This window comes from Pempheris klunzingeri, chromosome 17 (assembly GCF_042242105.1).
Source record: "Pempheris klunzingeri isolate RE-2024b chromosome 17, fPemKlu1.hap1, whole genome shotgun sequence".
NCBI classification, from domain to species: Eukaryota; Metazoa; Chordata; class Actinopteri; order Acropomatiformes; family Pempheridae; genus Pempheris; species Pempheris klunzingeri.
This window is the reverse complement of record NC_092028.1, coordinates 15,540,558-15,562,936: the sequence shown is the minus strand read 5'-3', so window position 1 is coordinate 15,562,936 and position 22,379 is coordinate 15,540,558. Positions and strand designations below refer to the sequence as shown.

The 22,379-nt window shown below is 44.4% G+C and overlaps 3 protein-coding genes across 3 annotated transcripts in view; 1 reads left to right on the top strand and 2 right to left on the bottom strand.

Moving 5' to 3' along the window:
• Positions 1-123: 123 nt before the first annotated feature.
• Positions 124-5,624, bottom strand: bri3 (brain protein I3). Its single transcript, XM_070848438.1, has 3 exons — positions 5,051-5,624; positions 3,824-3,932; positions 124-1,594 (listed from the first exon to the last, which is right to left on the bottom strand). Exons 1-3 carry the CDS (start codon positions 5,196-5,198, stop codon positions 1,462-1,464), a joined length of 390 nt encoding a protein of 129 aa, XP_070704539.1. The 5' UTR covers positions 5,199-5,624; the 3' UTR covers positions 124-1,461.
• Positions 5,625-7,731: 2,107 nt separating this feature from the next.
• Positions 7,732-19,491, top strand: tecpr1b (tectonin beta-propeller repeat containing 1b). The gene is made up of 26 exons (XM_070848011.1): positions 7,732-7,797; positions 7,983-8,082; positions 9,376-9,609; positions 9,703-9,885; positions 9,998-10,120; positions 10,236-10,358; positions 10,934-11,108; positions 11,435-11,535; positions 11,631-11,732; positions 12,825-12,952; positions 13,057-13,658; positions 13,884-13,993; positions 14,098-14,253; positions 14,369-14,518; positions 14,631-14,788; positions 15,055-15,182; positions 15,748-15,841; positions 15,956-16,052; positions 16,149-16,228; positions 16,324-16,380; positions 16,457-16,631; positions 16,778-16,913; positions 17,112-17,204; positions 17,308-17,414; positions 17,538-17,657; positions 18,405-19,491. The coding sequence occupies exons 3-26, from the start codon at positions 9,385-9,387 to the stop codon at positions 18,549-18,551; spliced, it is 3,570 nt and encodes a 1,189-aa protein (XP_070704112.1). The 5' UTR covers positions 7,732-7,797; positions 7,983-8,082; positions 9,376-9,384; the 3' UTR covers positions 18,552-19,491.
• Positions 19,492-19,795: 304 nt separating this feature from the next.
• lmtk2 (lemur tyrosine kinase 2) overlaps positions 19,796-22,379 on the bottom strand; it is a 28,842-nt gene continuing 26,258 nt past the window's right edge. The window contains exon 14 of the mRNA XM_070848010.1: positions 19,796-22,071. Coding sequence (XP_070704111.1) covers positions 22,047-22,071 — 25 coding nt within the window. The 3' untranslated portion in view covers positions 19,796-22,046. The remainder of the gene's footprint in view (positions 22,072-22,379) is intronic.

Below are 22,379 nucleotides of genomic sequence, written 5' to 3'. Positions count from 1 at the left end.
GTTCAGTGTGTTGCCATGCAGAAAGTGTCAGTCTGAATGTCCTAATTACGCATTCCTTTCGTTTTATATTGAAAAGTAACTGTATTTACAAGGGGAAAAAAATCAAGCAACTCATCAAAAACATAAGTAGCATTCATTTTTAATTACAGTAACTCATATATAAAAAGTAAGAACCTCAATCATAAGAGCGTGCGTAGTGTGTTTTCTAAAGCAAGAAGATTTTTTTTTCTTTTTTTAAATCCCTCCCACCCAGTTTTATCTTTCTCTTCTGCCATGGACAGATCTATAACATCTTGCTGTGATGGAAGACGTAGACATGGAGACACTGCAGACACGGGGACACGGACATTCTCAATTGATTGTCTGGTTGGGAGGAATGGGGCAGGGTGACGTGTCACAGAGTGGAGATAAAAATCCAGATACTATACATGTTATTGAGAGATGTCTTCAGCTCTTACTCTCAGCATGCTTCCTTGAAGTGGGACTCCGCACGTTAAAGGAGGAGTCTGCGCTTTGACTCAAGAGTCCCCACAAAAGTAGGTACAAGTCCGAAGTCAAACAGTGATTGAGGCTGTAAAGTCGAGGGCATTTTCAGATTGTATGTACCTGAGGTCTGCATTGGCCCTGGAAAAGCACAACCCAGCAGAATAATCATCAAACAAACGGTCAGTGCAAATATGGCCCCAAGAAATAATATCAACAAAAACAGACATAATGTGCAGGATTTCTGTCTGTCTGAGGCAAGTCCATTTCAGCCGGGACAGTCCGTGGATCTTTACACGTCTTTTTGTGTTTTTCTTTTTTAAAACATGTTTGTATGTGTTATTCCATGTAACACACTGAGCCAGAACAAAACATTTCAAAGAAAAAAAGCTAACACATCAGTGATCTACATGGATGCTGCGGTGAGTATGATGTTACCAAGCACAATGTTAACTATAAAATATGTATGCAGCATGCCAGCAAAGACAAAAAGGAAAGGAAAAAAAAAAAAAACTCTGGCACAAAAACTACACTTGCCTCAGTTAATTCTGGCTTGACGAAACATAAAGGAATCTGCTCAGATCCTTGGATGACTGAGCGAAGTCTACAGAAGAAATCATGACTGGTGGGATCTCCGATGATCACTCAGCATGTAGCGAAGGCACTGACAACAGCTGGACGCTCAACACGTGCTAGAATATATCCTCAACTAGCAGATGATGAAAATAGATTTCTACACATTCCCCTAATAAAAACTCACATCATAACTCAAGGTAATATCATATTGATCATTTTGTTGTAAATAACGTAATGGCAACAGCAATGTGCAGTATTAAGAAAAAAAGTAAAAGACACAAAAATGCTGGATTATGTGTGTGTGTGTGTGTGTGTGTGTGTGTGTGTGTGTGTGTGTGTGTGCGTGTGTGTGTGTTTATGCGTGGGAGAATAAGCAGGTGTGTGCTCTGCCGTTTGGTCCCTCTAACCGAAGGTGGCGCCACAGTTGGGACACCTTCTCTGACGCAGCGCGAAGCAGAAGAGGAGCCCCAGGGGGAAGAAGAAGATGGCACACAGGATCCCCAGGCAGGTGAAGTCATCCTCCAGGACACCAACTCTGCAACACACACACGCACACACACGAAAGCATTATTAAGTATCACAAACCAAACAGAAATACTGATGCAGGATTTTAATCATAAGAAAAAAAACAACTACAAAGAGAAGAAATAGGGAAAAGATACACAAAATGACAGCCATGTTTGTAGTCTTTCTGTGTCAGGAGGGGTGGGGGACATTTTTACATGTCTGCATCCAGGCACCCTTCATCTCTGTAGTTTATTTTGATTCACAGTGAATGCTTATCTGCGGTCTCTCTTTATCAGCTCCAATCGGAGTTATGTCCAGACATTTCACGGTAAACAACCGCGGAGGTGATGCTACTTAGTTTGAAAGGAGGAAAAGTACAATTTGCAAATTCTTTACAAATGTGAGGTTTTCCCTTTTTCCATTTCTCCTCTTCCCTCATAAAGCTCTTTTGTTGCCTCACTGTAGAAGCCAGAGAAAGACAATCAAGTATCTTAACAGTACTAAAGTAAAGTACAAACAGGCATTTGCCACTGTAATCTGCCCAAGTCTCCGTTTGTAGGAGTGTTTCAGCTGTCAAAAGAACATCTAACATTTTACAAAATCTGTTTTTTTCTGTGTGCAGGTTGTAAAAGGTTGCTGAGCACGTGGTTTATGGTGCCTTATTGCAACATAGGTCAAAAAGAATAAAAAAGGAAGTGCAATGTAGAAATCTAGTTTTTACCCTGTGTGTGAAATACCTGTCGAAAAAATAAAATAGCCGCGCGAGAACATAATCAGAAATGAGATAATGAAGCAGCTCGTTGTGAAGGAAGGGGGGGGGTAAACAAAGTCACGGTAAACAAAGTGCTGACCGTGGTGTCATGACTGCACCGCGCCGACCAGTGTGGCCCATAAATCTGCTGGAGGTCCCGAGAAGGAATTAACAAGCGCAGTCTATCACCCTAGAAGCTAAATGAAAAACTACTTTGGAAAGCACTTAACTGCTAACGCTGCTCAACAGTGTTGTGGATTTCAGGGCTGCAGATTAAATCGAAATAATGTTGATGAACAGGCCTCACTTCCACTGATGGTATCAGGGTCTGCTGCAGGGGTGGATGTACCTGCACCTAACGCGAGGCTGTTGGTCGGCCGTGGCACCACACCAAACTATGTGCGACTGTGCCATGTCGAAAGTATTTCTGTTTGCACAACTTATTTGTACACCGGTGCCAGGAAATGTGGCTTTTGTTGCCCGAGGAAACATGACCATGATGGAAATGCTGACTAAAACTGCACCAGACTCTTTAAGTGCCTCTGAATGTTTTACATACTGTAGATGTGACATACCGGTTTTACATTAGATTAACAGCCAGATAATCAAAACAAAAAAAAGAAAGTGTCTCACTGCTGTTGTGCAGTTATTTCTATATATTTCTAATTTGGGATTTTTTACTCTGTATTCATAGAACGTATCCGGGCCTTCACTGCAGCCTTAGCTAACAGCTAAAGACTAAAGTGTTTCCCCTTTTTGTAACTCTATAATTTCACCTTCCAGTAAGTTTCAAAGACTGCCAGTCGTGAAAGTTACCAAGCAGGAACATAAATAACCATGTTAGCTTTCAGTTCATGCACCTCGTGACGCTAAAACAATCCTGCTGCACCACTCTGAAATTAAAATCTACTCCAGCAGGTTCCTTTGAATAGATACACAGTGCGTTTCATTATTCGACCAGTGCATGGGAGTACATCTGATTTCCATTTGGTGTCCTGCAGCCACCTTTGGGTCCTGTGTGGCCTCAGCAGCCCCGTCACGTGTTGAGGTCATCTGACTGAACAGGATGTTGAGGCAAACGCAGTGAAACGGACGTGAAACCTTCCTCCGAAAACTGAAAGTCGTGTCTGCTAAGCGTTAGGTCACGCCGTAGGCCTGACGTGTTACGCGCAAAACACGCGTAGAGATGGGGAAAACTGATGATTTCAGCTTCAAAAAGGAACTGCGCTCAGAAACCAGCTTAGTCACAGTGAGCACAAGACGCTCTTCTTTAACCACGTGTTCGTCTAGAGACCTCGCTGTCAGTCTCTTTTTCATTAGTGGCTATTGCCGCTTCACCGTCTTCACTCTGTATGAACCACTGTCCACTTTCCCTGTCAGCTATTCTCACCATTATTTACTCCTTGTCTATAAACTCTACACATGCATTTTTATTAGTGTTCTGGTGCATGTAGGGCACTTCAGATAATCATATTAACTCCAATATGTGTGTGTGTGTGTCCTCACCTGCAGGCAGGACAGCCTCCCACCACCACTACAGAGGGCTGTATGATGGTGTAAGTCCCAGTGTAGGGCTGATGGGATACAGCAGGGCCCATCTGGGCTGATGGGTATCCTGCGGTGAACAGAAGAAGACAACGTACAGGTTATTATCGAAATTCACTGTAAATAGTAACTATTTTGTTCTAATAAGTAGACAAACATTTTAAATCAGAGGCTGCACAGCAACACAGTCAGACTTCTTTAAGCACAGATACAACGAATTGTCCAAGACGGTTTAAGTGAAGTTTAATAGAGCTTTAATCCATTATGAAGAGAGCTGAAAATGATCTACTGGCGTGAAAAGCTTGAAGAAGCAAATCTGATGTTATAGACAGCTGAAATCTTTGTGTGAGATCAGTTTCCTTTTATTCGGGATAGCTCGATTTCTACGTGTAATGAATGTACAATAGCAAACACACGTTCAGAGCCCTTTACAACATCTTGTGATCAAGTTGCTATTAATAAACGCCGTCTGGACAAAGAAAAAGCTTCAGACAAAAATCAGACCTGATAGGAGTGTGACCATGTTGTGAGCTCACTGGGTCATCTCACTTTCAGGTCATATTGATTTTTTTTTTTTTAAACCACTGTTTGCAGTGACATCTGTGTCACAGAGTAAACTCTGATACCACAACCTCGGGTGCATTCTCAGAGTTAACAAGAAATGAAAGGAAATTCCAAGACTTCATAACTTCCTTGTCATGAATGCCTCCTTTAGTTTTAACACACCAGAGGTTACTGCAGCTCAACTGCAGAGCTCTAAATGCTGCTGAAAAAAACATTTATTTCACAATCTGCTGCTTCCTGCTTCCAGATGATTTGCTGACAGTCATGTGGCTGTAAACTTTATGGCTCTCGTGCTGCTACGCTGCCATAATGCTTTCTAATTTACGCAAAATCTGGCCAGTATAAATAAGACATGGCTGTGGTCGCGCTGCGCATGCGCACAACTGGAGCGCCCGATAAACGCCTTAATTTACTCTTTCCAGGTGTTTGTAACTTAAAGTCTCACACACTTTGCCTCAAAACCTTCCTCCTCTGACTTCATGACGCCCTCCCACTCAAACCCAAAGCAAACAGACCCATTCAATCTCCTTTAAACGAAGGCGGAAGTGTGCGGAAGTGAGCGCTCTCGCCTTCTGGGTACTTTAGTGCTAAACGTGCCAGTGAGAGACAAACGGGGCTACTCGCCTTGGCCGTCGGGGTACGGGTATGGCGGCGGGGCCGGCGAGGGGATGGCCCCATAGCCGGGCTGCGGCGGCGGCCCGTACTCATAAGCCCCGGGGACGGCGTTGTAGGCGGGAGGTCTGTCCCGGAGAAGAGGTTTGCTGTCCACCATCTCCGCCGACGTGACGCGTCCTCAAGTTGTCTCGACCGCTGCCCTCAACTTCACTCTCCGGCGACAGAACAGAAAAAGGCCAAAAAAAAAAACTCAACTCCGGCTACTTGGATTCTGCTGCCGTGCGAAGCTGGCTGACGAGCGGTGGCGACAAAAACAAAGAAAACAAAGAAAAGACGCTGCGCAAAAATGAAACTTCGTCCCTCTCCATGCGCCAACTTTGTCCCCGTCGGCGCAACAACCCCAAATGTTTACCAAAGCGTCCACTTCACGGGCAGGAATGGGCCGAGTCAGTCTGGTAATGGTTAACTTAACTCCATTTCCCTCCTCGCACTTGGTCCTTTGGCACCAAAACAACAGCGATCTGTCATCGCAGCGTCCTGTAACTCAGCTGGAACTCAGAAAGGCTTTTCCTTTCTGTCTGGATTGTCACAAGAGAGGAATCATGTGATGAGCTGCTGTAGCGCCTCTGCGCACTGAAGGGCTTCTTAAAGAGACAGTCCGTGAAAAATAAAAGGCGTCAGTGCAGCTGCTGCATGCAGGCCACTGCAGACAGACACACACACACACACACACGATTACCTCCCATCACCGTCTGGTTTTAATATCCATCACAAATGTCAGGCAGTGTTATTGGTTAGCAGCCTTTGGTTTGGTTAGAGCCCATGTGTCTGCTGACTGTGTGTCTTACATAATTACTGTCCTGGTTGTGAGTGGGCTACCTTTAATGTTGCATAATATTGGGTTCACATCCGCACATTTAATCAGATGATGAGGCTGCAGGTTTTGGGGAGGGTAACAGTGAGAGAATCAAAAAAATAAATAAATTACAAAGAAAATATGATTTGTTTTTTCCCCCTGTTAACAGTCAAAATCTGCACCAGAAATGTTAAAGGAGACACATATAATATACTGTGATGTTTCTGCAGGAGGCCCAGGACATAAGTAGATGTGGGATTAAAGGTTTGATTGGAAATAAAAAAATAAAAAAACGCTATTTGAAAAAATGGAAAATGACAAGCTCCTGAAAACATATTATAGCCTAGAGTTTCTCTAATTTATGAGTGATTTTGTTGGCTCATTTTAAGGGGCTCATTTTTCCTCTTGTGTGTTTTATTCCAGCAGAAGCTCAGATTCCTGTGAGTTTATCTCCAGTATGTGCAGCCGTCTGGCAGAAATGGAGGCTTAACTGATGGGGAAATATCATGTTAGGCTGCGATAAAGTTTCAAGATGGACAATGGTGGAAAGTAACCAGGTATTTTTACTCTCCATCTATGAGTTACTTTCCACTTCTGCCCTGCAATATTTTAGAGAGAAATATCATAGTCCCTGCTACTCTACATGTATGTGATAGCTATATGTGACTGGTAGGTTTGTGTGCGTTGTGTTGGTTTGATGGCAAAGACGCCGTCACACCGGGATCTCTTCATAGAAATCTGTTAACTCTGGCAAACGTACAAGAAAAAAACTGTACACAAAGACAAAAGGGGAAGGGAGCGAAGGGGATTTATTGCAGGAACCACAGAAGAAGAAGTGAAGGCTCAACATATTTACACTCTGGACTCTGGAGGTCCTCTAAATCATGAATAAACTGTAAATGAATAGATTTTGTGTGATTATACCAAGAGATAGTTGTGACCCTGTGACATATGCTCATATTTTAGATTCGTATTTGATCTTAAATCATTTGATTATAAAGTACCTTTACGGTTCGTTGTTAAAGGTGAAAGCTGTTAAAGCTTCCGAGCCTTTACTGTGTGAGACCTCTCTCACACACACACACACACACACACACACACACACACACACAGCAGTGTCTCTTGTCAAGTTTCAATATATTTAATAATTGTTAGCACTTTTAACCAAAAGAGACAAACGTTGTCTTGACTTCTCAGGTGGCTTCATCTAAATAAACGGCTGCTTTAGCCCCAAAGAGGTCAGATTATCTGAAGTGTCACAAAGAAGATAAAAGGAAATATAATCCGATGCAGGCATGTTAGGCCTCACCTGGTCCACACCCAGTCACTTATGGTAAAGTGGACTGAAATGTGTCCCCGGTCTGTCCGAGGCGCTGAACCTGAACCTCCTGAATGAAAGAGGGAGCTGCATTGTTCACCCTGACAGACATGAACCCTGACATGAACTTCACCAGACATCAGTGCTGTTTTAGGGAAGTTTCTCAGGTATTTCCTCAGCCGTCAGGATGTCTGTCCTTGGTGTTTGGTGCAGGTCCAGGCCGCTTAGAGCTGCTCTGCATTAAATATACTGTATCCAAACACGTAAAACCAACCTTTGCGCTTCAATAATTCATTTGGCGCTGAATAAATTATTGAAATATGCGCATCAATCAGCTGCGACGGTCGGAAAAAAAAACCTACCAGGGGCTGCAGAGCTCCACCAATAGGAGGGAGGGATCACACACTCCTGCAGCGTTTCAGCCAATCAGAGCGACACTTCCTCCATTTCCTGTTGTGGGCTCGGAGTTGGACGGTGCATTCCTCTGGTCCACAGTGTGTGAATTAAATACCAGCGGCGGAATGAGCGTGGATGACTTTACTTTTCCTCTGCAGGGGCGCCGCTCGTGACGGAGCCTCACATGTGAGTGTCCGCAGGGTGTGTGTGTGAGTGTGTGTGTGAGGGTGTGAGCAGCCCGCTGCCTGCAGCCTGCCCCCCCTTGGACATGTAAACAGCTTATAGCCGACTTTGCGGCACACGACTCCATATCAGCTTGTCTGTGTTATTGCGCTGCTTTAAGTCTAACGTGGGGTTTGAATGTGTCCCAGCATGCTCCTCGGGGACGGCAGGTATCGGCTGCAGCGCTGGACGTCATGACCCGTCTGTTGATTTTCCCTTGACAACCGCGGATCGGATACCAACATTCAGGTAGGCTGCTGTCTGCACCCACCCTGCTCTTCCTCCTGGATTCAGCCCAGTGCAATGTGGGCACAAGTGCGTTCGTTTTACTCTGAAAAAAATGCAGTTTCACAAAAACTATGTGACGTGACAGGTTAAGTTTAACGTTACACCAGCTGCTGTACTTTTTCTTTAACGTTATGGCAGCTGTTTCCGTCCAAGCGGCTGGTTTGTTGTGTGTAGCATAACTGTGCGTCTGTTTGAAGCGAAGGCCTGTTTGAATGAGCAGTCAATACTGTGGCGGATTAGTGTCAGTCGATAAAGCAAGTGTCAAGTTAGATAGTCAGAATAAAGACAAGACTTCCGGTCAGACATTTCAAATTAAAACCCCAATGTTGCGTTTTAGTGGTCACATGATAAGAGCTGTTAAGTTGAAGTCATGATTTGGGGGGAGAAGGTAAGAAGAAAAAAAAATGTCTAGGAAAAGAAAAGAATTTGAAGAAAAGTTTTAAAAGTCAGGGTTTAAGATTCAAGTCGATTCTGTGTGAGTGAAGTCAGAATAGGCCCAAATGAAATTAATTCTCATTTTAAACACTGGATTTTGGGCATGTTCAAGATTCAAAGTGTTTATTGTCATATGTACAGTAGGGAAACATGTTTCCATGTACAATGAAATTCTTTAATTGCTTTCTGCAATGAATGCCTAACAATTAAAGTATAAATAGTGAAAAAAAAAAAGGATAAAATAAATAAAAGGCAATAAAGGCATCTCATAGCATATCATCTCGTTCTTTTTATGGCTACAATCCTCTTTTTTTTTATTAAGATGAGATAATATAAGCTTTCATTGATCTCCTAGAGAGGAAGTTCAGGTGTTGCAGCAGCACGAGGAGATAACAATAGAAACTGTACAAGAGCAATGGAACTCAAAATTACAAGGCAAAAGTGACATAATTTGTGTGATTAGTAGCAACAAAGTGTAGTATATGTAAGAGTAATATGATGCCTTGTATTATAACAGTGTACACCAAATGAATGTATAATATAATTAAGCAGTGACACTTACTGTTTGTCTATATTAATCTAGAAATATAATAGACATAGAATATATTATGGGATATAAAATTCAATATAAGCAAAGCCTGCAGGTCAAAGTGATTATAACACACACTACCAGTGTGGGAAAATAACTGTCACTCTTCACAGATCAATTTAAATGCAAAGGGAGCCTTTGCTCATGGCCGTACCTCTTCAGGATATCGTCATAAAGTCATAAAGCAAATCCCAGACAGCTTGGAAAGATGTCTTCCTGTGTCTGTTCAGGGTCCCATCATGCCCATCACGCTGTTGTGGGCCGTGGATGTGTACGGCAGGGTGTACAGTCTCTCCACGGCTGGCCAGCGCTGGGAGCGCGCGGACGACATGCTGCTGGAGCTGAAGCGTGTCACTGCGGGGAAGGGGCGCTGCTGGGGCATCGGCTGCGACCACCATGTTTACCTCAACATGATGCCCAGTGAGGCCCCCATTCGCTACCGGGAGGAGACCTATGAAAACCAGGTCGGCCGTAGCTGTGTGTCATTTCACCTACGATGTGGACGCCGTATGTTGTTAATGCTACAGTGCTGTTGTTCTTCATGTGTGTGTTTTCAGAGGTGGAACCCGGTGGACAGCTTCACCGACACGCTGCTGCCCACCGACCGCTGGCCATGGAGTGACGTGACCGGGATGAATCCTCAGCCGCTCCACAGCTTTGAGCTGCCCTCCCGTAGCTGGGAGTGGGAGGGGGACTGGTATGTGGATCAGAGCTGTGGAGGAGAACCCAGCCAGACTGGGGTAAGAATCCATTTTTGTGCTTTTTTTTTTTCTTGCTCGCCATTAATGTAATATAAAATGTCTTATCAGACTCTGTCAACTCTAGCGAGGCTCTGTTTGTGTCTTGTTTTAGGGCTGGGAGTATGCTGTCGATTTCCCGGCCAACTTCTCCCCGGACAAGAAGTGGAACTCTTGTGTTCGTCGCAGGCGGTGGATCCGCTACAGGAGATATGTAGCACAAGGCACCTGGGCGAAGGTTTGGACACTCTCTACTTACACTGGACAATAAGATTCTGTCAGTGACTACCAGTGTCGAGAAGCTGAGCACAGGCGAGGCTGAAGATTCGAGTAAAGTCGCTGTCTCTCTGCAGATCCCCCTGGACAGTTCCAGGAAGGCCCCTCTGCCGCTCTGTGACATCAGCTGTGGCGGCTGGGAGATGAGCGACCAGTCTGGAAGGTATCCCTATTTATGGGGCGTCACCCAACAAGGACAGGTCAGTCTACTGCACCAGCAGTCACATGACTAATGTTTTTGTGAAGTACACCTTGCTTTCTCCCTATTTTTGTTTTTCAGTGAAGGATGACATGCTCCACTGTGGTTTTGAGAATTTGCAACCTTGGGGCTTATTAATAAAACAATCATAAAAACAAAAGTTATGATCATGAAAGTTCCTGAAAGGTGATACAACGCTGAATACACCCTGCTCTTGTTCCAAATTGTGTGTATTTTCCAGCTCCGCTACTCCTTAATTTATACAGCCTAACGTGTCTTCATCAAACACGCTCTTTTACACAAATATCTAAGATCACATGCTGCAAATGTAGATCACATCAGACTCTGCAGCAACAGGCTCCTTTAGTGGTGTAAGTTAATTTTCGGCCACAAGAGGGCAGCAGGACCTCATATACTTTCCACGGCTCAAATGTAACTTCCTCATGATGTTTTTCAGAATGCAGATACAGTGAAATGCTCTTTAGCTCACACATACACGATGCATCGTGTGTATCAGTGAAAGCCAATGAGCACGTTTTACCAGTCAGATCTGATGACTTCATCTTCACCCTGCAGGTGTGGTTCAGGGAGGGCATCCACCCTCGGGTCCCAGAGGGCTCCAGCTGGGAGGAAGTAGAGGTGCCCAAAGAGGTGGCCCAGTTATCGGTGGGCCCCGGAGACCTGCTGTGGGCTTTGCTCTGGGATGGGAACCTGCTGGTCCGTAGCGGCCTCAGCCTGGACAGCCCGACTGGTCAGCGTTCACTCACATTTAAATTCATCTCTCATCTCTGCCCTTTTTTCTTTTCTTTAGCCTTCCTTTGTGATCATTTTTTGGGGAATATTGTCGGGGAATCACCTCAGCATCTCTTCTTCTTGAAAGCTAGTGCTTGTATTAACCAGACCCACACTGACCTCCAAAGATTATCAGCAGCACTTGGATGTTTACATTCTTTAAATGTCGAATGTCATTTGAACATAAGTTGCCATTAAAGCTAGTTTTGGCTTTGTAGAGCAGTACTTAAACTACCACAGTAACGACGACAGCTCGCTGAGATGAGGTCTTTCCTCCTCCATCAGGTACATCGTGGATCGAGGTGGAGTCGCCAGGGAAGGAGGTTGAAGCACTTCATGTGTCTGTTGGAGTTAGCGTAGTCTGGGTGGTCACTAAAGACTATAAGGTGAATCAATACTCCTCACATGTGTGAAACTCTGAGTAGCCGCTGTGCACTGTGATGGTAACGCCTGTGTGACGCTACGTTTCCGTTATTTCAAGGTGTGGTTCCGGCGTGGCGTGAACTCCCACAACCCCTGTGGCTCCGGCTGGATCAGCATCGGAGGGGAGATGATGATGGTGGACGTCGGACTCAATGACCAGGTTAAAAGATTTCTCCTGCTGTTGTCACCAGCGCATCTTTCTGATGAGAGCCGAGGCTCAATCACGCTTTATTGATTTTCCCCTTTTCCCCAATTCAACAACAATAGCGACCACATTATGTAATTGTGTTTATGTAACAATTACTATGACCTTTTTGAGAAAAACAAGTACAAGTCTTACATTTTATGATACCGTAGCTTTTAAATGCACTAGACACCAAAAACAACATTTCAAGATTGACTAGATTTTTTTTTGTCACTGAAATATTTTTATTAAGAATATATTTTCCAGCCGTTTTGGTTCCTATAAACCTTACTGTACTGCAGCCTGTTCCCAGACAGCCTGTGCACTCTAGCCGCCTCCCCTCTGACCGATTCACTTTACCCTCTGGATCTGGTTTCAGGACGAGCCAGATCGGGGCTGGGGTCGGGGCAGAGCGGCTTCGCTCTGTCTCTCACTGCTGAGGACTTTGCTAGCACTGCAAACCCACATCTCACACCTCCTCTCCCCCTGTCTCCCACCCCCCTCCCCCTCGCCCTGCTACCTCTAGCCTCTAGTCCTGCCCCGCGGCTGTCCTGTAACACGAGTACAGCCAGCCGTTCCAGCCAATGTCCCAGCAGTAACACCTCAGGCCCAGCCTTATATATCCCCAGACTATATCCCTACTGGCCTGACATATGGGAGACTCCCTAATTAGAAGCTGGCCAAGCCGTCGTCATCATATCCCATATTTCATATTTCAAGGTTGCAATTATGGATATGGCTTGCGTGAGGTGGCAGGCGCCAGTGTTACAGTATATGACCTTATAAAGTAACAGTTGTGTCCTCGTAGTGCCTCTCATACATCTTTGAAGACTGTATTAAGGTTTAAGTTTATTGCGTTTGACATTTATTAGAGTTCTTTCACATTTAAGCCGTTATTTCTATGTTGTTACTGAATTTCCTTCTGAAGTTTATTGCGTTTGAATCTATTTAATGGCTCAATGAATAATTCTGACGTGTTCCAACGGGTTTGTGGGTGTGAGAATGGGATCGTTGCAAAGGTTTCTCCTTTGTTGTTCGGCATTGTTTCCTTCTCTCTTTCCCTGTCAGGTGTGGGCGGTGGGTGAGGACCGCGGCCTGTATTTCAGAATGGGTGTGACCCCGTCTGAACCAAGCGGGAACGGCTGGATTCCTGTTTCTGCCCAATGGGGCAACTGCAAAGAGGTTATTCCAGCCAGGTCTGTTTGAGCAATCGAGTTGAATCCTCTTGAATCATGTAATAAAACTGCTCTGCTTATGTCCCTTATTTTCCTTTTCTGTCCACGTGTCTGTTGTTTAATAGGACTGAGTTTAGTGGGCAGCTGACTGAGGCCTCACAAGGCTCCGTTCTGAGCTGCACCGACTCAGACTCAGAGTTGGGTCCTGCTGACCCACAAAGCAGCACCACAGATGCCCCCATCCTGGAGGCAGCAGCCTCCTCTGTGGTCCCTTTAGGGGGTGCCGACTCGCCTACACCTCCCTTGAGAACTGAGGACTCTCCTTTAGTCTCCAAACAGGATGCCCCTAAACCATTCATCCCCGCCAGCGACAGCTTCATTAACAGCCTGGTCTCAGACCGCGACAAAACTCCCACACCCCAACCGTCCACCGCGGAGGTGCTGCCGGAAGAGACAGAGGAGCAGCCCCCGGCCCCGATTCTCCTGAGCCCCGAGGCCGCAGGACATGGCGTCCCCTGGATGAACGTGGATCTGGAGGGAGCAGAAGCAGCTCGGAGTGCGCTGTTGGCGGCGTCGGGCGACAGCAACGCTGCTGCCACGTATGCCCTGGGGTCTCTGGACACCTCTCAGGGTGTCGGAGAAGAGGACGGGCCGGTGTGGGCCTGGATCTCTGGTGGAGGCTGCGATGTTGACGCGAACTCACAGATCAGCTGGCTTAGTTCCACAGGTATTTGGACGACTAGTGTTCAGTGAGATTCATTTATTTACTCAATTAACATTCACAAATGTGAAAACAGCGTCTTTCTTGTTTACAGTCAGTGGAACGTCAGTTTATTTCTGTATATCTGTGTTGTTTGAATGTTGTACACTGTTTGTCTGTGTGGTGTGTTTAGGTTTTTACATGTATAGAGATATACTGCACGTGTCATCTCTATGGTGGTCTGTCTGTCAGGTCCTCTCACCAGCTCCCTGTCACTGACCCCAGTCCAGTCAGCAGCCTGGAGCGAGCAGCAGCAGGAACACCGAGAGGAGATCAGCAAGAAACCGCTGGAGAGAAGCAACGTAAGGCTGCTTTTGCTCGCATTTGACGCTCGTCTCTTGACGTTATATCCGTGTATCTTATTAAGTGTCTACATGTGGTCACACGCTCCCTCTTCCCCCGCCAGTCGGTGTGGGTGCGTAAAGGCACGTTGCGCTGGTGGAGAGACTGGAAGCCTCAGCGCTGGGTGGATGTGGGTGTCGCTCTTGAGCAGTCCACCAAGCCTGATGGCAGGAAGGACAGCATCTTCTTCGTCTACTACACACAGTACGATGAGAAAAAGGTCGGTTTTTATGCTTAATTGTGCTCGATTAGATTCTCGTAGGAGGTGACGGACACGTGACATAACTATGACAGCGCTGTCGTTCTCTGTCTTCATTCTCATTTTCTTGTCTCAGTACCTTCACGTGTTTATAAGTGAAGTGACGGCGCTGGTTCCAGTGCTCAGGGACTGCCACCATGCGTTTGCTGTGTACACAGCCCAACGGACCAAGCAGAGGTGGCCTCTGGTACTGGCCGCACAAACTGAAAAGGACATGAATGACTGGGTAACTAAAGTGAAAAAGGCTTCTCATCTTCTACTTCACTAGTACCTTTACTAGTTAAAGGCCGTTGCTGATCACGTTCCCTGTTGTTTGCGGGTCTGTCCTGTGTGTTTAGTTGTGCCTGCTGTCTGACTGTTGCTGTGAGTGTCGAGGGATCACAGGTCCCCCGTCCAGACAGGCCCTGTGGTCCACAACCTCAAAGGGGGACATCATGGTCCATGAGCCGTCCTTCTCCCTGGAGGCAACTGCACACACTCTGGCCTGTGACCTCATGTGAGACTGATACCAACTAGTAGACTCTGCCTGCTTTATTAGCTGTCATTCTCTTTTTCTAATAGCCTTGACCTGGTTTCCCATCAGCCTTTTTTGTGTCTACATTGTCTATATTTCTGCTATGTGTCAGTTAACATGTTACTAACATGCTAACATGCTGCTCTGCATGGTGACAGTGCTGCTGCCAGAGTCTCTGTCTGTGTCCGACTGCGTGTGATAACGATAACGTGGCTAACGCTGGGTGCTTCCGCTGTATGGTGCTGCAGGTTCTGGCGGCAGGTCCCGGGTCACCTGCGCTGTGTAGAGTCTAACAGTCTGGGGCTGGTGTGGGGCATCGGGTGGGACGGCACCGCCTGGGTCTACAGCGGGCGCTTTGGGCAGCAGCCCTCCCCGGGTAAACATGCCCCTGTAGACACCTAATCATAATGCTTCCAGATTTCATCTACACATCTAGGCTCATCTCCTTTTTATCGACACGTACAAACCTACCTTTATCAGTTTGGTCATGTATTTATTAGTACTCTTGAAATGATTTCATTCCATCAAAATAAAATATTTGCTAGTACAACTTCAAGCTCAGATTTTCTTGAAAGACGAGCAATTTTAAGATATCCTTTTAGACTCTGGTCATTTCAGATGGGAATCTACCTTGTTTTATATATAAAATGCTTATTCTATAATGCATAAATGGTCTATAATGAAAATAATCCAGAGAAAAGATATAGAGCCGCTTAGGAGTGAATGCTAACTTTATGTCAATGTCGGTGATTAACTCGCAAACACTTCAACAAATCAATGCATCTTCTCGCTAACAGCTACTAGTGTTGTGTGCAGTTGCTCAGCATGGTTCAAGACTCCGCTGAGACATCTGTTGCAGTCGTAGAGACTTGCATTCACACAAATGTCCAACCGTGTATTTTCTAGCATTACATTTGCGTCCACGTTTGTGTTCACTGCAGGAGATGCAGTTCAGATGCACCAGCAGACTGATGTCAGGAGCGTTCAAGTGTACGAGAATCAAAGATGGAACCCCATGACGGGATATACTGACAAGTAGGAGCGTTTCGTCTTTTACAAAGTTTGATAACGTCTTGGCCGATGTGGTTAGGGCTGACGGCTGTCTTTGATTACCCCTAAAAACGTAAACTATTCTTTTTTTGGCTCCAGGGGGCTTCCCACAGACCGCCCCATGTGGAGTGATGAGAGTGGGCTGAAGGAGTGCACCAAAGGCAACACACCCCCACCCTCCCCTCAGTGGTCCTGGGTAGGTGGAATCCATTCAGAATTCCTCCTGAACACACATTTTAAACGTCTTCTTTCATCACCAGCTAATTCTCCACCACCAAACTGTGTGTTCCAGGTGTCGGAGTGGGCTGTGGACTACAACGTCCCCGGGGGAACAGACAAAGAAGGCTGGCAGTACGCTGCAGACTTCCCTGTGTACGTTACCATTACTTCTCAGTGTGATGTCTCTAAGGAAAAATCAGCATAGTAAGAGAGGTATTCCATTTGTCTGCCTTATCTCTCTCCTTCAGGACATTTCATGGCCACAAAACCATGAAGGACTTTGTCAGGCGCAGAAGATGGACTAGGTAACCAAACACACATTTTAGTTTTTATAGTTTGCAGTCTCTTCGGCATTAAGATAATCACATACTCTGCGTGCAGGAGGTGTAAGATCACATTGAGAGGCCCGTGGCAACAGGTCCCACCCATCCCTCTGAGTGACATCTCTCTGATGCCATGCCTGGCCCAGAGCAGGATGGAGCAGGTCCCTGTCTGGGCCCTCAGTGACAAGGGAGATGTCCTGTGCCGTCTGGGAGTCAGCCCCCAAAACCCTGCCGTGAGAACCAAATTCTGACATTTACAGTTTCTTTTAGATGTTAACCAATAGAGTTTTAGTTCTGCTGAATATTCTCTGTAATTCCTTCAGAAGTGTCATTTTGCACTCAAGACTTCTCTCTAACTCCGGAGTGTTTGATCTCACAGGGCAGCTCCTGGCTGCATGTGGGCACAGATCAGCCCTTCAAGTCTATCTCCATCGGCGGAGCCAATCAAGTGTGGGCCATCGCCAAGGACGGAGCCGTGTTCTACAGAGGATCCGTCTCCCCACAAAACCCTGCAGGTCAGCTGAGGATGTGAAACTAATAATAATCTTAGTGTCTCATATAAGACACTTAAGATCTTAATGTTCAAATAGAAATCTGTAATGCACCAACCAAACACTCTTTAGAAGCTAATGAAGGTTTTATTGTTAGTGTACATTTGCTAGGCAGTAATGGATAAATAGAGCCAGACTTCCTGCGCTCCTGTCCCTCTACAGGAGAATGCTGGTACCACATCCCGTCTCCCCCGAAGCAGACGCTCAGGCAGCTGTCTGTTGGACGGACCTCTGTCTTTGCTGTGGATGAAAACGGTGAGTAGCAGTGAACTTCTTTTTACTTCATTAGAACAAAAGACTCCGAGAAAACTGGCGATGATTAATTCCAATCAAATAAATCATTTTCGTCTTCATGTAGGTAACTTGTGGTACAGGCAGGGCCTAACCCCCAGCTACCCACAAGGCTCTGCCTGGGAGCTCATCTCTAACAACGTCACCAAGGTTTCTGTTGGACCGCTGGACCAGGTCAGAATTACTACAGCCACCATTGTATTAGTGTGAACGCTGTATTTACCCGCCGAAGACGAGCTTCACCAGGAATTACACTGGGATCCGACTATATGTGATAGTTCCCTATTTTCTCTCCAGGTGTGGATCATAGCAGACAGGGTACCAGGGTTCCCTGCTGAGACTCCCGGAGCTGTCTGCCACAGGGTGGGGCTGGGACCCATGCAACCCAAAGGCCAGTCCTGGGACTATGGGATAGGGGTACGTCCATGATCATTAAAATACCTCCTCCAGTTCACATGTAGAGATAATGAAAGGAAAAAGAAAATGAATACTTATATCTATAAGTCTATAAATGATTATATAGACTTATATATACCAACCTGTTTTGGTTATTGTCAACAGATCCCATGAAAATACCAAAACCAACAATATGTTTGTCTCTCAGTACTTTCAGCACTCAGTTTTCTCCTACCGAAGATGTAAATCCTTAAAAACTGCTCACAAATGTATGGTTTCATTATTTATTTATTTTTTTAAAGAAGCTCAGTATTTTTCTGACACAGCTGGGCATTGTAGTTTCTAGCTAACTTTACTCAAACTGGAGTAAACTGTGCATTTGTTTAGGACTATTTTCAGCGGTGGACTAATACATGTTTGGTGCTCTACTGAGTATTTGCAGCAGCAGGACAGTGTTTGTGGAGTCAAACTAAATGGAAAAGTGCGCATGTTCATCATGATGAAGAAACATGTCACCCAGTTCGACAGCGTGGCTCGTAGAGTGGATTTATTTTTTACAAATAACAGTTGAACTCAAAGCTTAGAACATGCTTCCCATATACTGTGGCCCTGTTTGGTCCCTCTGGTGCACAAGTTAAGAAGCATGCAAGAAAGATGGCAGAGTGCTATGGGAGGATCTCTGTTTGAAAGCCGTGCGTGCTGGCAGGTGTGCAATTTTTAACAGTCATTTTCACGTATTGACAGTCATTTGTTTTTTTTCACTCCCAGGGAGGATGGGAACACACCAGTGTGAGGGGCAACTCAGCAGAGGCTCCTCGCACCCCCCATCCTCCTCCTCCTGGTGCTGGATCCCCACGCAGCCCGCTCCCCCGGCAGCCTCCGACACAAGCGAATGGGAACGCTGTGGGTGTGTAGCACCTTCCCATCTCCTCCTCTTCCTCCTCAGCCCTGTTTGTGCCTGGATCCACATTTGTCTCCTTAGACCATTCCCAGAAGCCCTTATCCCTTCACGGAAAGGGAATGCACAATCATACCACTGAGTTTCTACTGTACATTTTGGGTGGATTCGACTCTTTGATCGATGGATGAATGTTACTCCCTGGGTTGTTTCCCAGACAGAAATCATGTCGGTGTTCAGTGATGACAGAAGAGAAAAGGGAGCACAATAGCATTTAAGTAGAATGGGTCTCAATTTCTTGTGTGATACAAATTTAAAAGTGAGTGCATGTGTTTGCTCTGCCTAGGCTTTGGCTACTGGGTGTTTTGGGATCAAGCAATAGCTTTTATTCTCATAGACGATGCCCTGTGAAAACCTAAGAGGGTGGGACTTTGATAAAGGGCTAAGGCTTGGGCATTAAAACTAACTTCAAACACACTATCCCACTGTAGCCTAAATTATCTCCGTTTCTAGAATCTTTGTTTTGTTTGTTTTGTTTTTGCCTGTTACACATTTGCATGTGATTTCATGAATTTATTTATTTACTATGCATTTGTTGGATTTTGTTTCTCCTTATATTTTGGCCTATTATACAGTATGTTTGAGTGTTTTTAGCCCGTGTTGCTACAACAAGCCCTCCTAATACTGAAAGCCTGGCAAAAATTTGACATCTTTAACACATCAGGAACATAATGCTCTTTAATCACTAGTATCTGCAGAGAATAATATGGAAAATTCAGTCCACATTACCAAGTAGTACCTCTCTATCTGCCTGCAATAAGCAAAGTTCTTTCTGTTAGTATTATGTCCATCCACAAAACTGCTATGACAGAGACTGTTGAAACTGCACTGCAGGTCTGAATGACTCTACATCTTCTTATAAGGGCATTGAAATGTGAAATAAAAGTCTAAAAATGTTCTATGTTCTGATATCATTTCAGGCGGTTGGTAGGCAGAGGGTTTGAGTGGGTCGGCTCAATTTACTATTTTCTGAAGCTCCTGTTTTTTTGTTTTTCTGTCCATGCTGGGGGCTGGAGCCTATCCCAGCATGCATTGAGGGAAAAAGAGCCAAACTATATCTAAATCGTACCTCCGGACTAGTTGTGGCTCCTTCCCCACTGCAGTGATTACGCTCCACATCAAGAGCCTGCTTCTGTAGCCGGGGCTCATTCACACAGCCTGTGCACAGAAAAATGCCACATGGGAAACAAAAGTAGAAGTTCATTTGCATTTATTTTCATATTAAACAGTGTAATTATAAACATTTCATTCAATTACACTAAGCATGATAAATATGAAGTAAAAATATTTTTAAAATCTACAAGTTTAAAGGACAGAATGAATTCACATCTGCTTTTGTGTCTTAATTTAACTGCTTTTAGCCAACGACTGTGATATGTTCCTCTGATCAACTCAGTTTTAAGTTACAAAATGAAACCTCATACCTATAACTCAGTTACATCATTTCCCATTTACAGACAGAAAAAAAAAAAAAATTAACATTTACATACATCAGTACAGTTCAACATTTAAGTTACATTTCTCAAATGTGCAAGATTAAGCAAATGTATACTGTAGTCAAATAAAACAAGATCTCCTTAAATAAATGTTCAAGTTCAACTGAAGCACAGGCTGCTGGTTTTTAAACAGAGGTTAACATTGTCTAAGATACTGTACAGTGCCGTCTGTACGGGGTGGCGGAGTTGGATATCATCTACTACAGGTGAAGTATAGCTTTTAGGTGTGTATGAGTCATTTGAAAGGAAAGAACCATACAGTAACTGTATAAGCTACAGTTTCAAGGGTGTTTTTATAGCTGTACATGAAAATCTCCATGATTGTTTGCATTATGCTTCTATACAGAAACGGATCGCATCCCCGAGCAACCCTGCACAGCCACGCAGACGCTGTCCGACCAGCAAAGTATGAGATGCAATGAAATGCTCAAAACTGCAAAAGGACAGGGGGCCCCAAGGGAGGAAAATGCCATCTGAATCATTAACTTTGACACAATTTTTTTTTTTTTAAAAAAGGCAGAAAACTGTTCGTGACACTGGCGTTAATCAAAGCAGCAGTGCTTCTTTTTTTTTTTTGTTCTAGTAGTGTGTTTTTGTGAAGCTTTAAGTCCCTGCACGTTCACCGGCTCTTCCTATGAACTCGTACACAAATTTCTACAAATTAATGAAATTCATTGCACATTTGTTTACAAACAGCTCATCGCACTTCTTCATTCTGACATTAAAAAATAAAATCTACCACTTTTTTTTGCACAATCTCGCCAAACGTGCGATTTGACATTTTGTAGTATTGAGCAAATGGAGGAGTGCAGCTCCGTTTTTTTTTTTTTTTTTTTTACAGCATCACAGGCACCGTGATAAAACCCAGTGGTAAGTAATTAGGACAAAACCATCCGAGCAACTTCCTGCACATTTCAGAGCATGAAACTGAAGCATTACAAAATGAATAACTTGGTTTTTTTTTTAAAGTTTTTCCTCATAACTGTCTTTAAGTTGGATCACCTCTGTAAGGATCAATAGGACAATCCCTGTCAAATAACATCAACTCTTACCGAGATGTCTCAAAAACATGAAACTACTTACTGTAAATGCTCGTTTAGAACATAAATAAGAGGAACACACAGCGCGTCACCCCTGTAAGATGAGGGATTTTTAGATAATGTAGTTCCTATGCATGGATGGCGCTGGGCTTCATTTCAACCCTTCTTATTCAAACGCTGCTACAGAAGGATACCACACAGTTTCTCTCCGATTAGGAGATTGTGATTAACACCCAACAAGAGGTTACGAAAAAAAAAACAAATCACTCTTCCAAAAAAGGCAACCACTGAAATAATCGCACAACATGAAGGAGCAAAAATCAACAATGTTAGAGAGAGAAAAAAAAGCTTGATCTTCAGTTTCAGGTCTGCTGAAATCAAAGAGCTTATTCCTATTTGGCTGTAGTGATACGTTTTCCAGCCCAGTGTGTTGAACCCAGAACATAAAAGGTCAAGTCTTTTTTTTTTTTCTTTTTTCTTTTTTGGTGAAGCAAAAGTCCTGGAAAAGGAGTGCACTTCGACGCACAACAAAAAGAAGCAGCCGAACACCTGGAATGCGCTTGATGAGTTTTTAAAGCAAACATTTAGAAACATTTTTTTTTGTTTGTTTTTGTCTTTTGTTTCCAAAGTGGAATTGCACTGAACTGAAATCACGCACACCGATGTAGCTGGAGAGGTGATGTGGCTCAGACGGGGACTGGGTCTCGTCTTATTTGCTGAAAGTCAGTTTACAGCCATTGTCCTCATGGTCCTCTCCGTGTAGGTATTGAACAGTTCTGCCTGAGAGAAGCATCCACGGTTGCCCCCAAAAACCGCGTCATCTGTCCGTATTCAGCTGTTCTCCGATCCCAAAAAAGTGCGAGTTTAGGTTCGTTTTTCGATAGTGTCATGATAAATAGTCCCTTCATTTATCACGCTAGTCCTTTTCGCCATCTTCACTGCTTCCTGGGGTGAGCAAAAAAAAGATGATTAAAGTTTAAACGTGTTCAACTGATACATGAATATTACCCAAACATGACAATTTCATGTTATCATGAGGCCCAATGAGCATGTAAACTCCACTAATAGAAGTCAGTGAAAATATCTACTACAAATACAAACTTATATAAATAGTGTAATAATTTCATCTTAATAAATTTGCATCAAGAATTGCACATAACGGAATTAAGACTGCTACAAAAATGAACCATTTTTTAAGGAATAGTTTGACATTTTAGGATATGTGCTTTGTTGTAGAGAGAAGAGATCA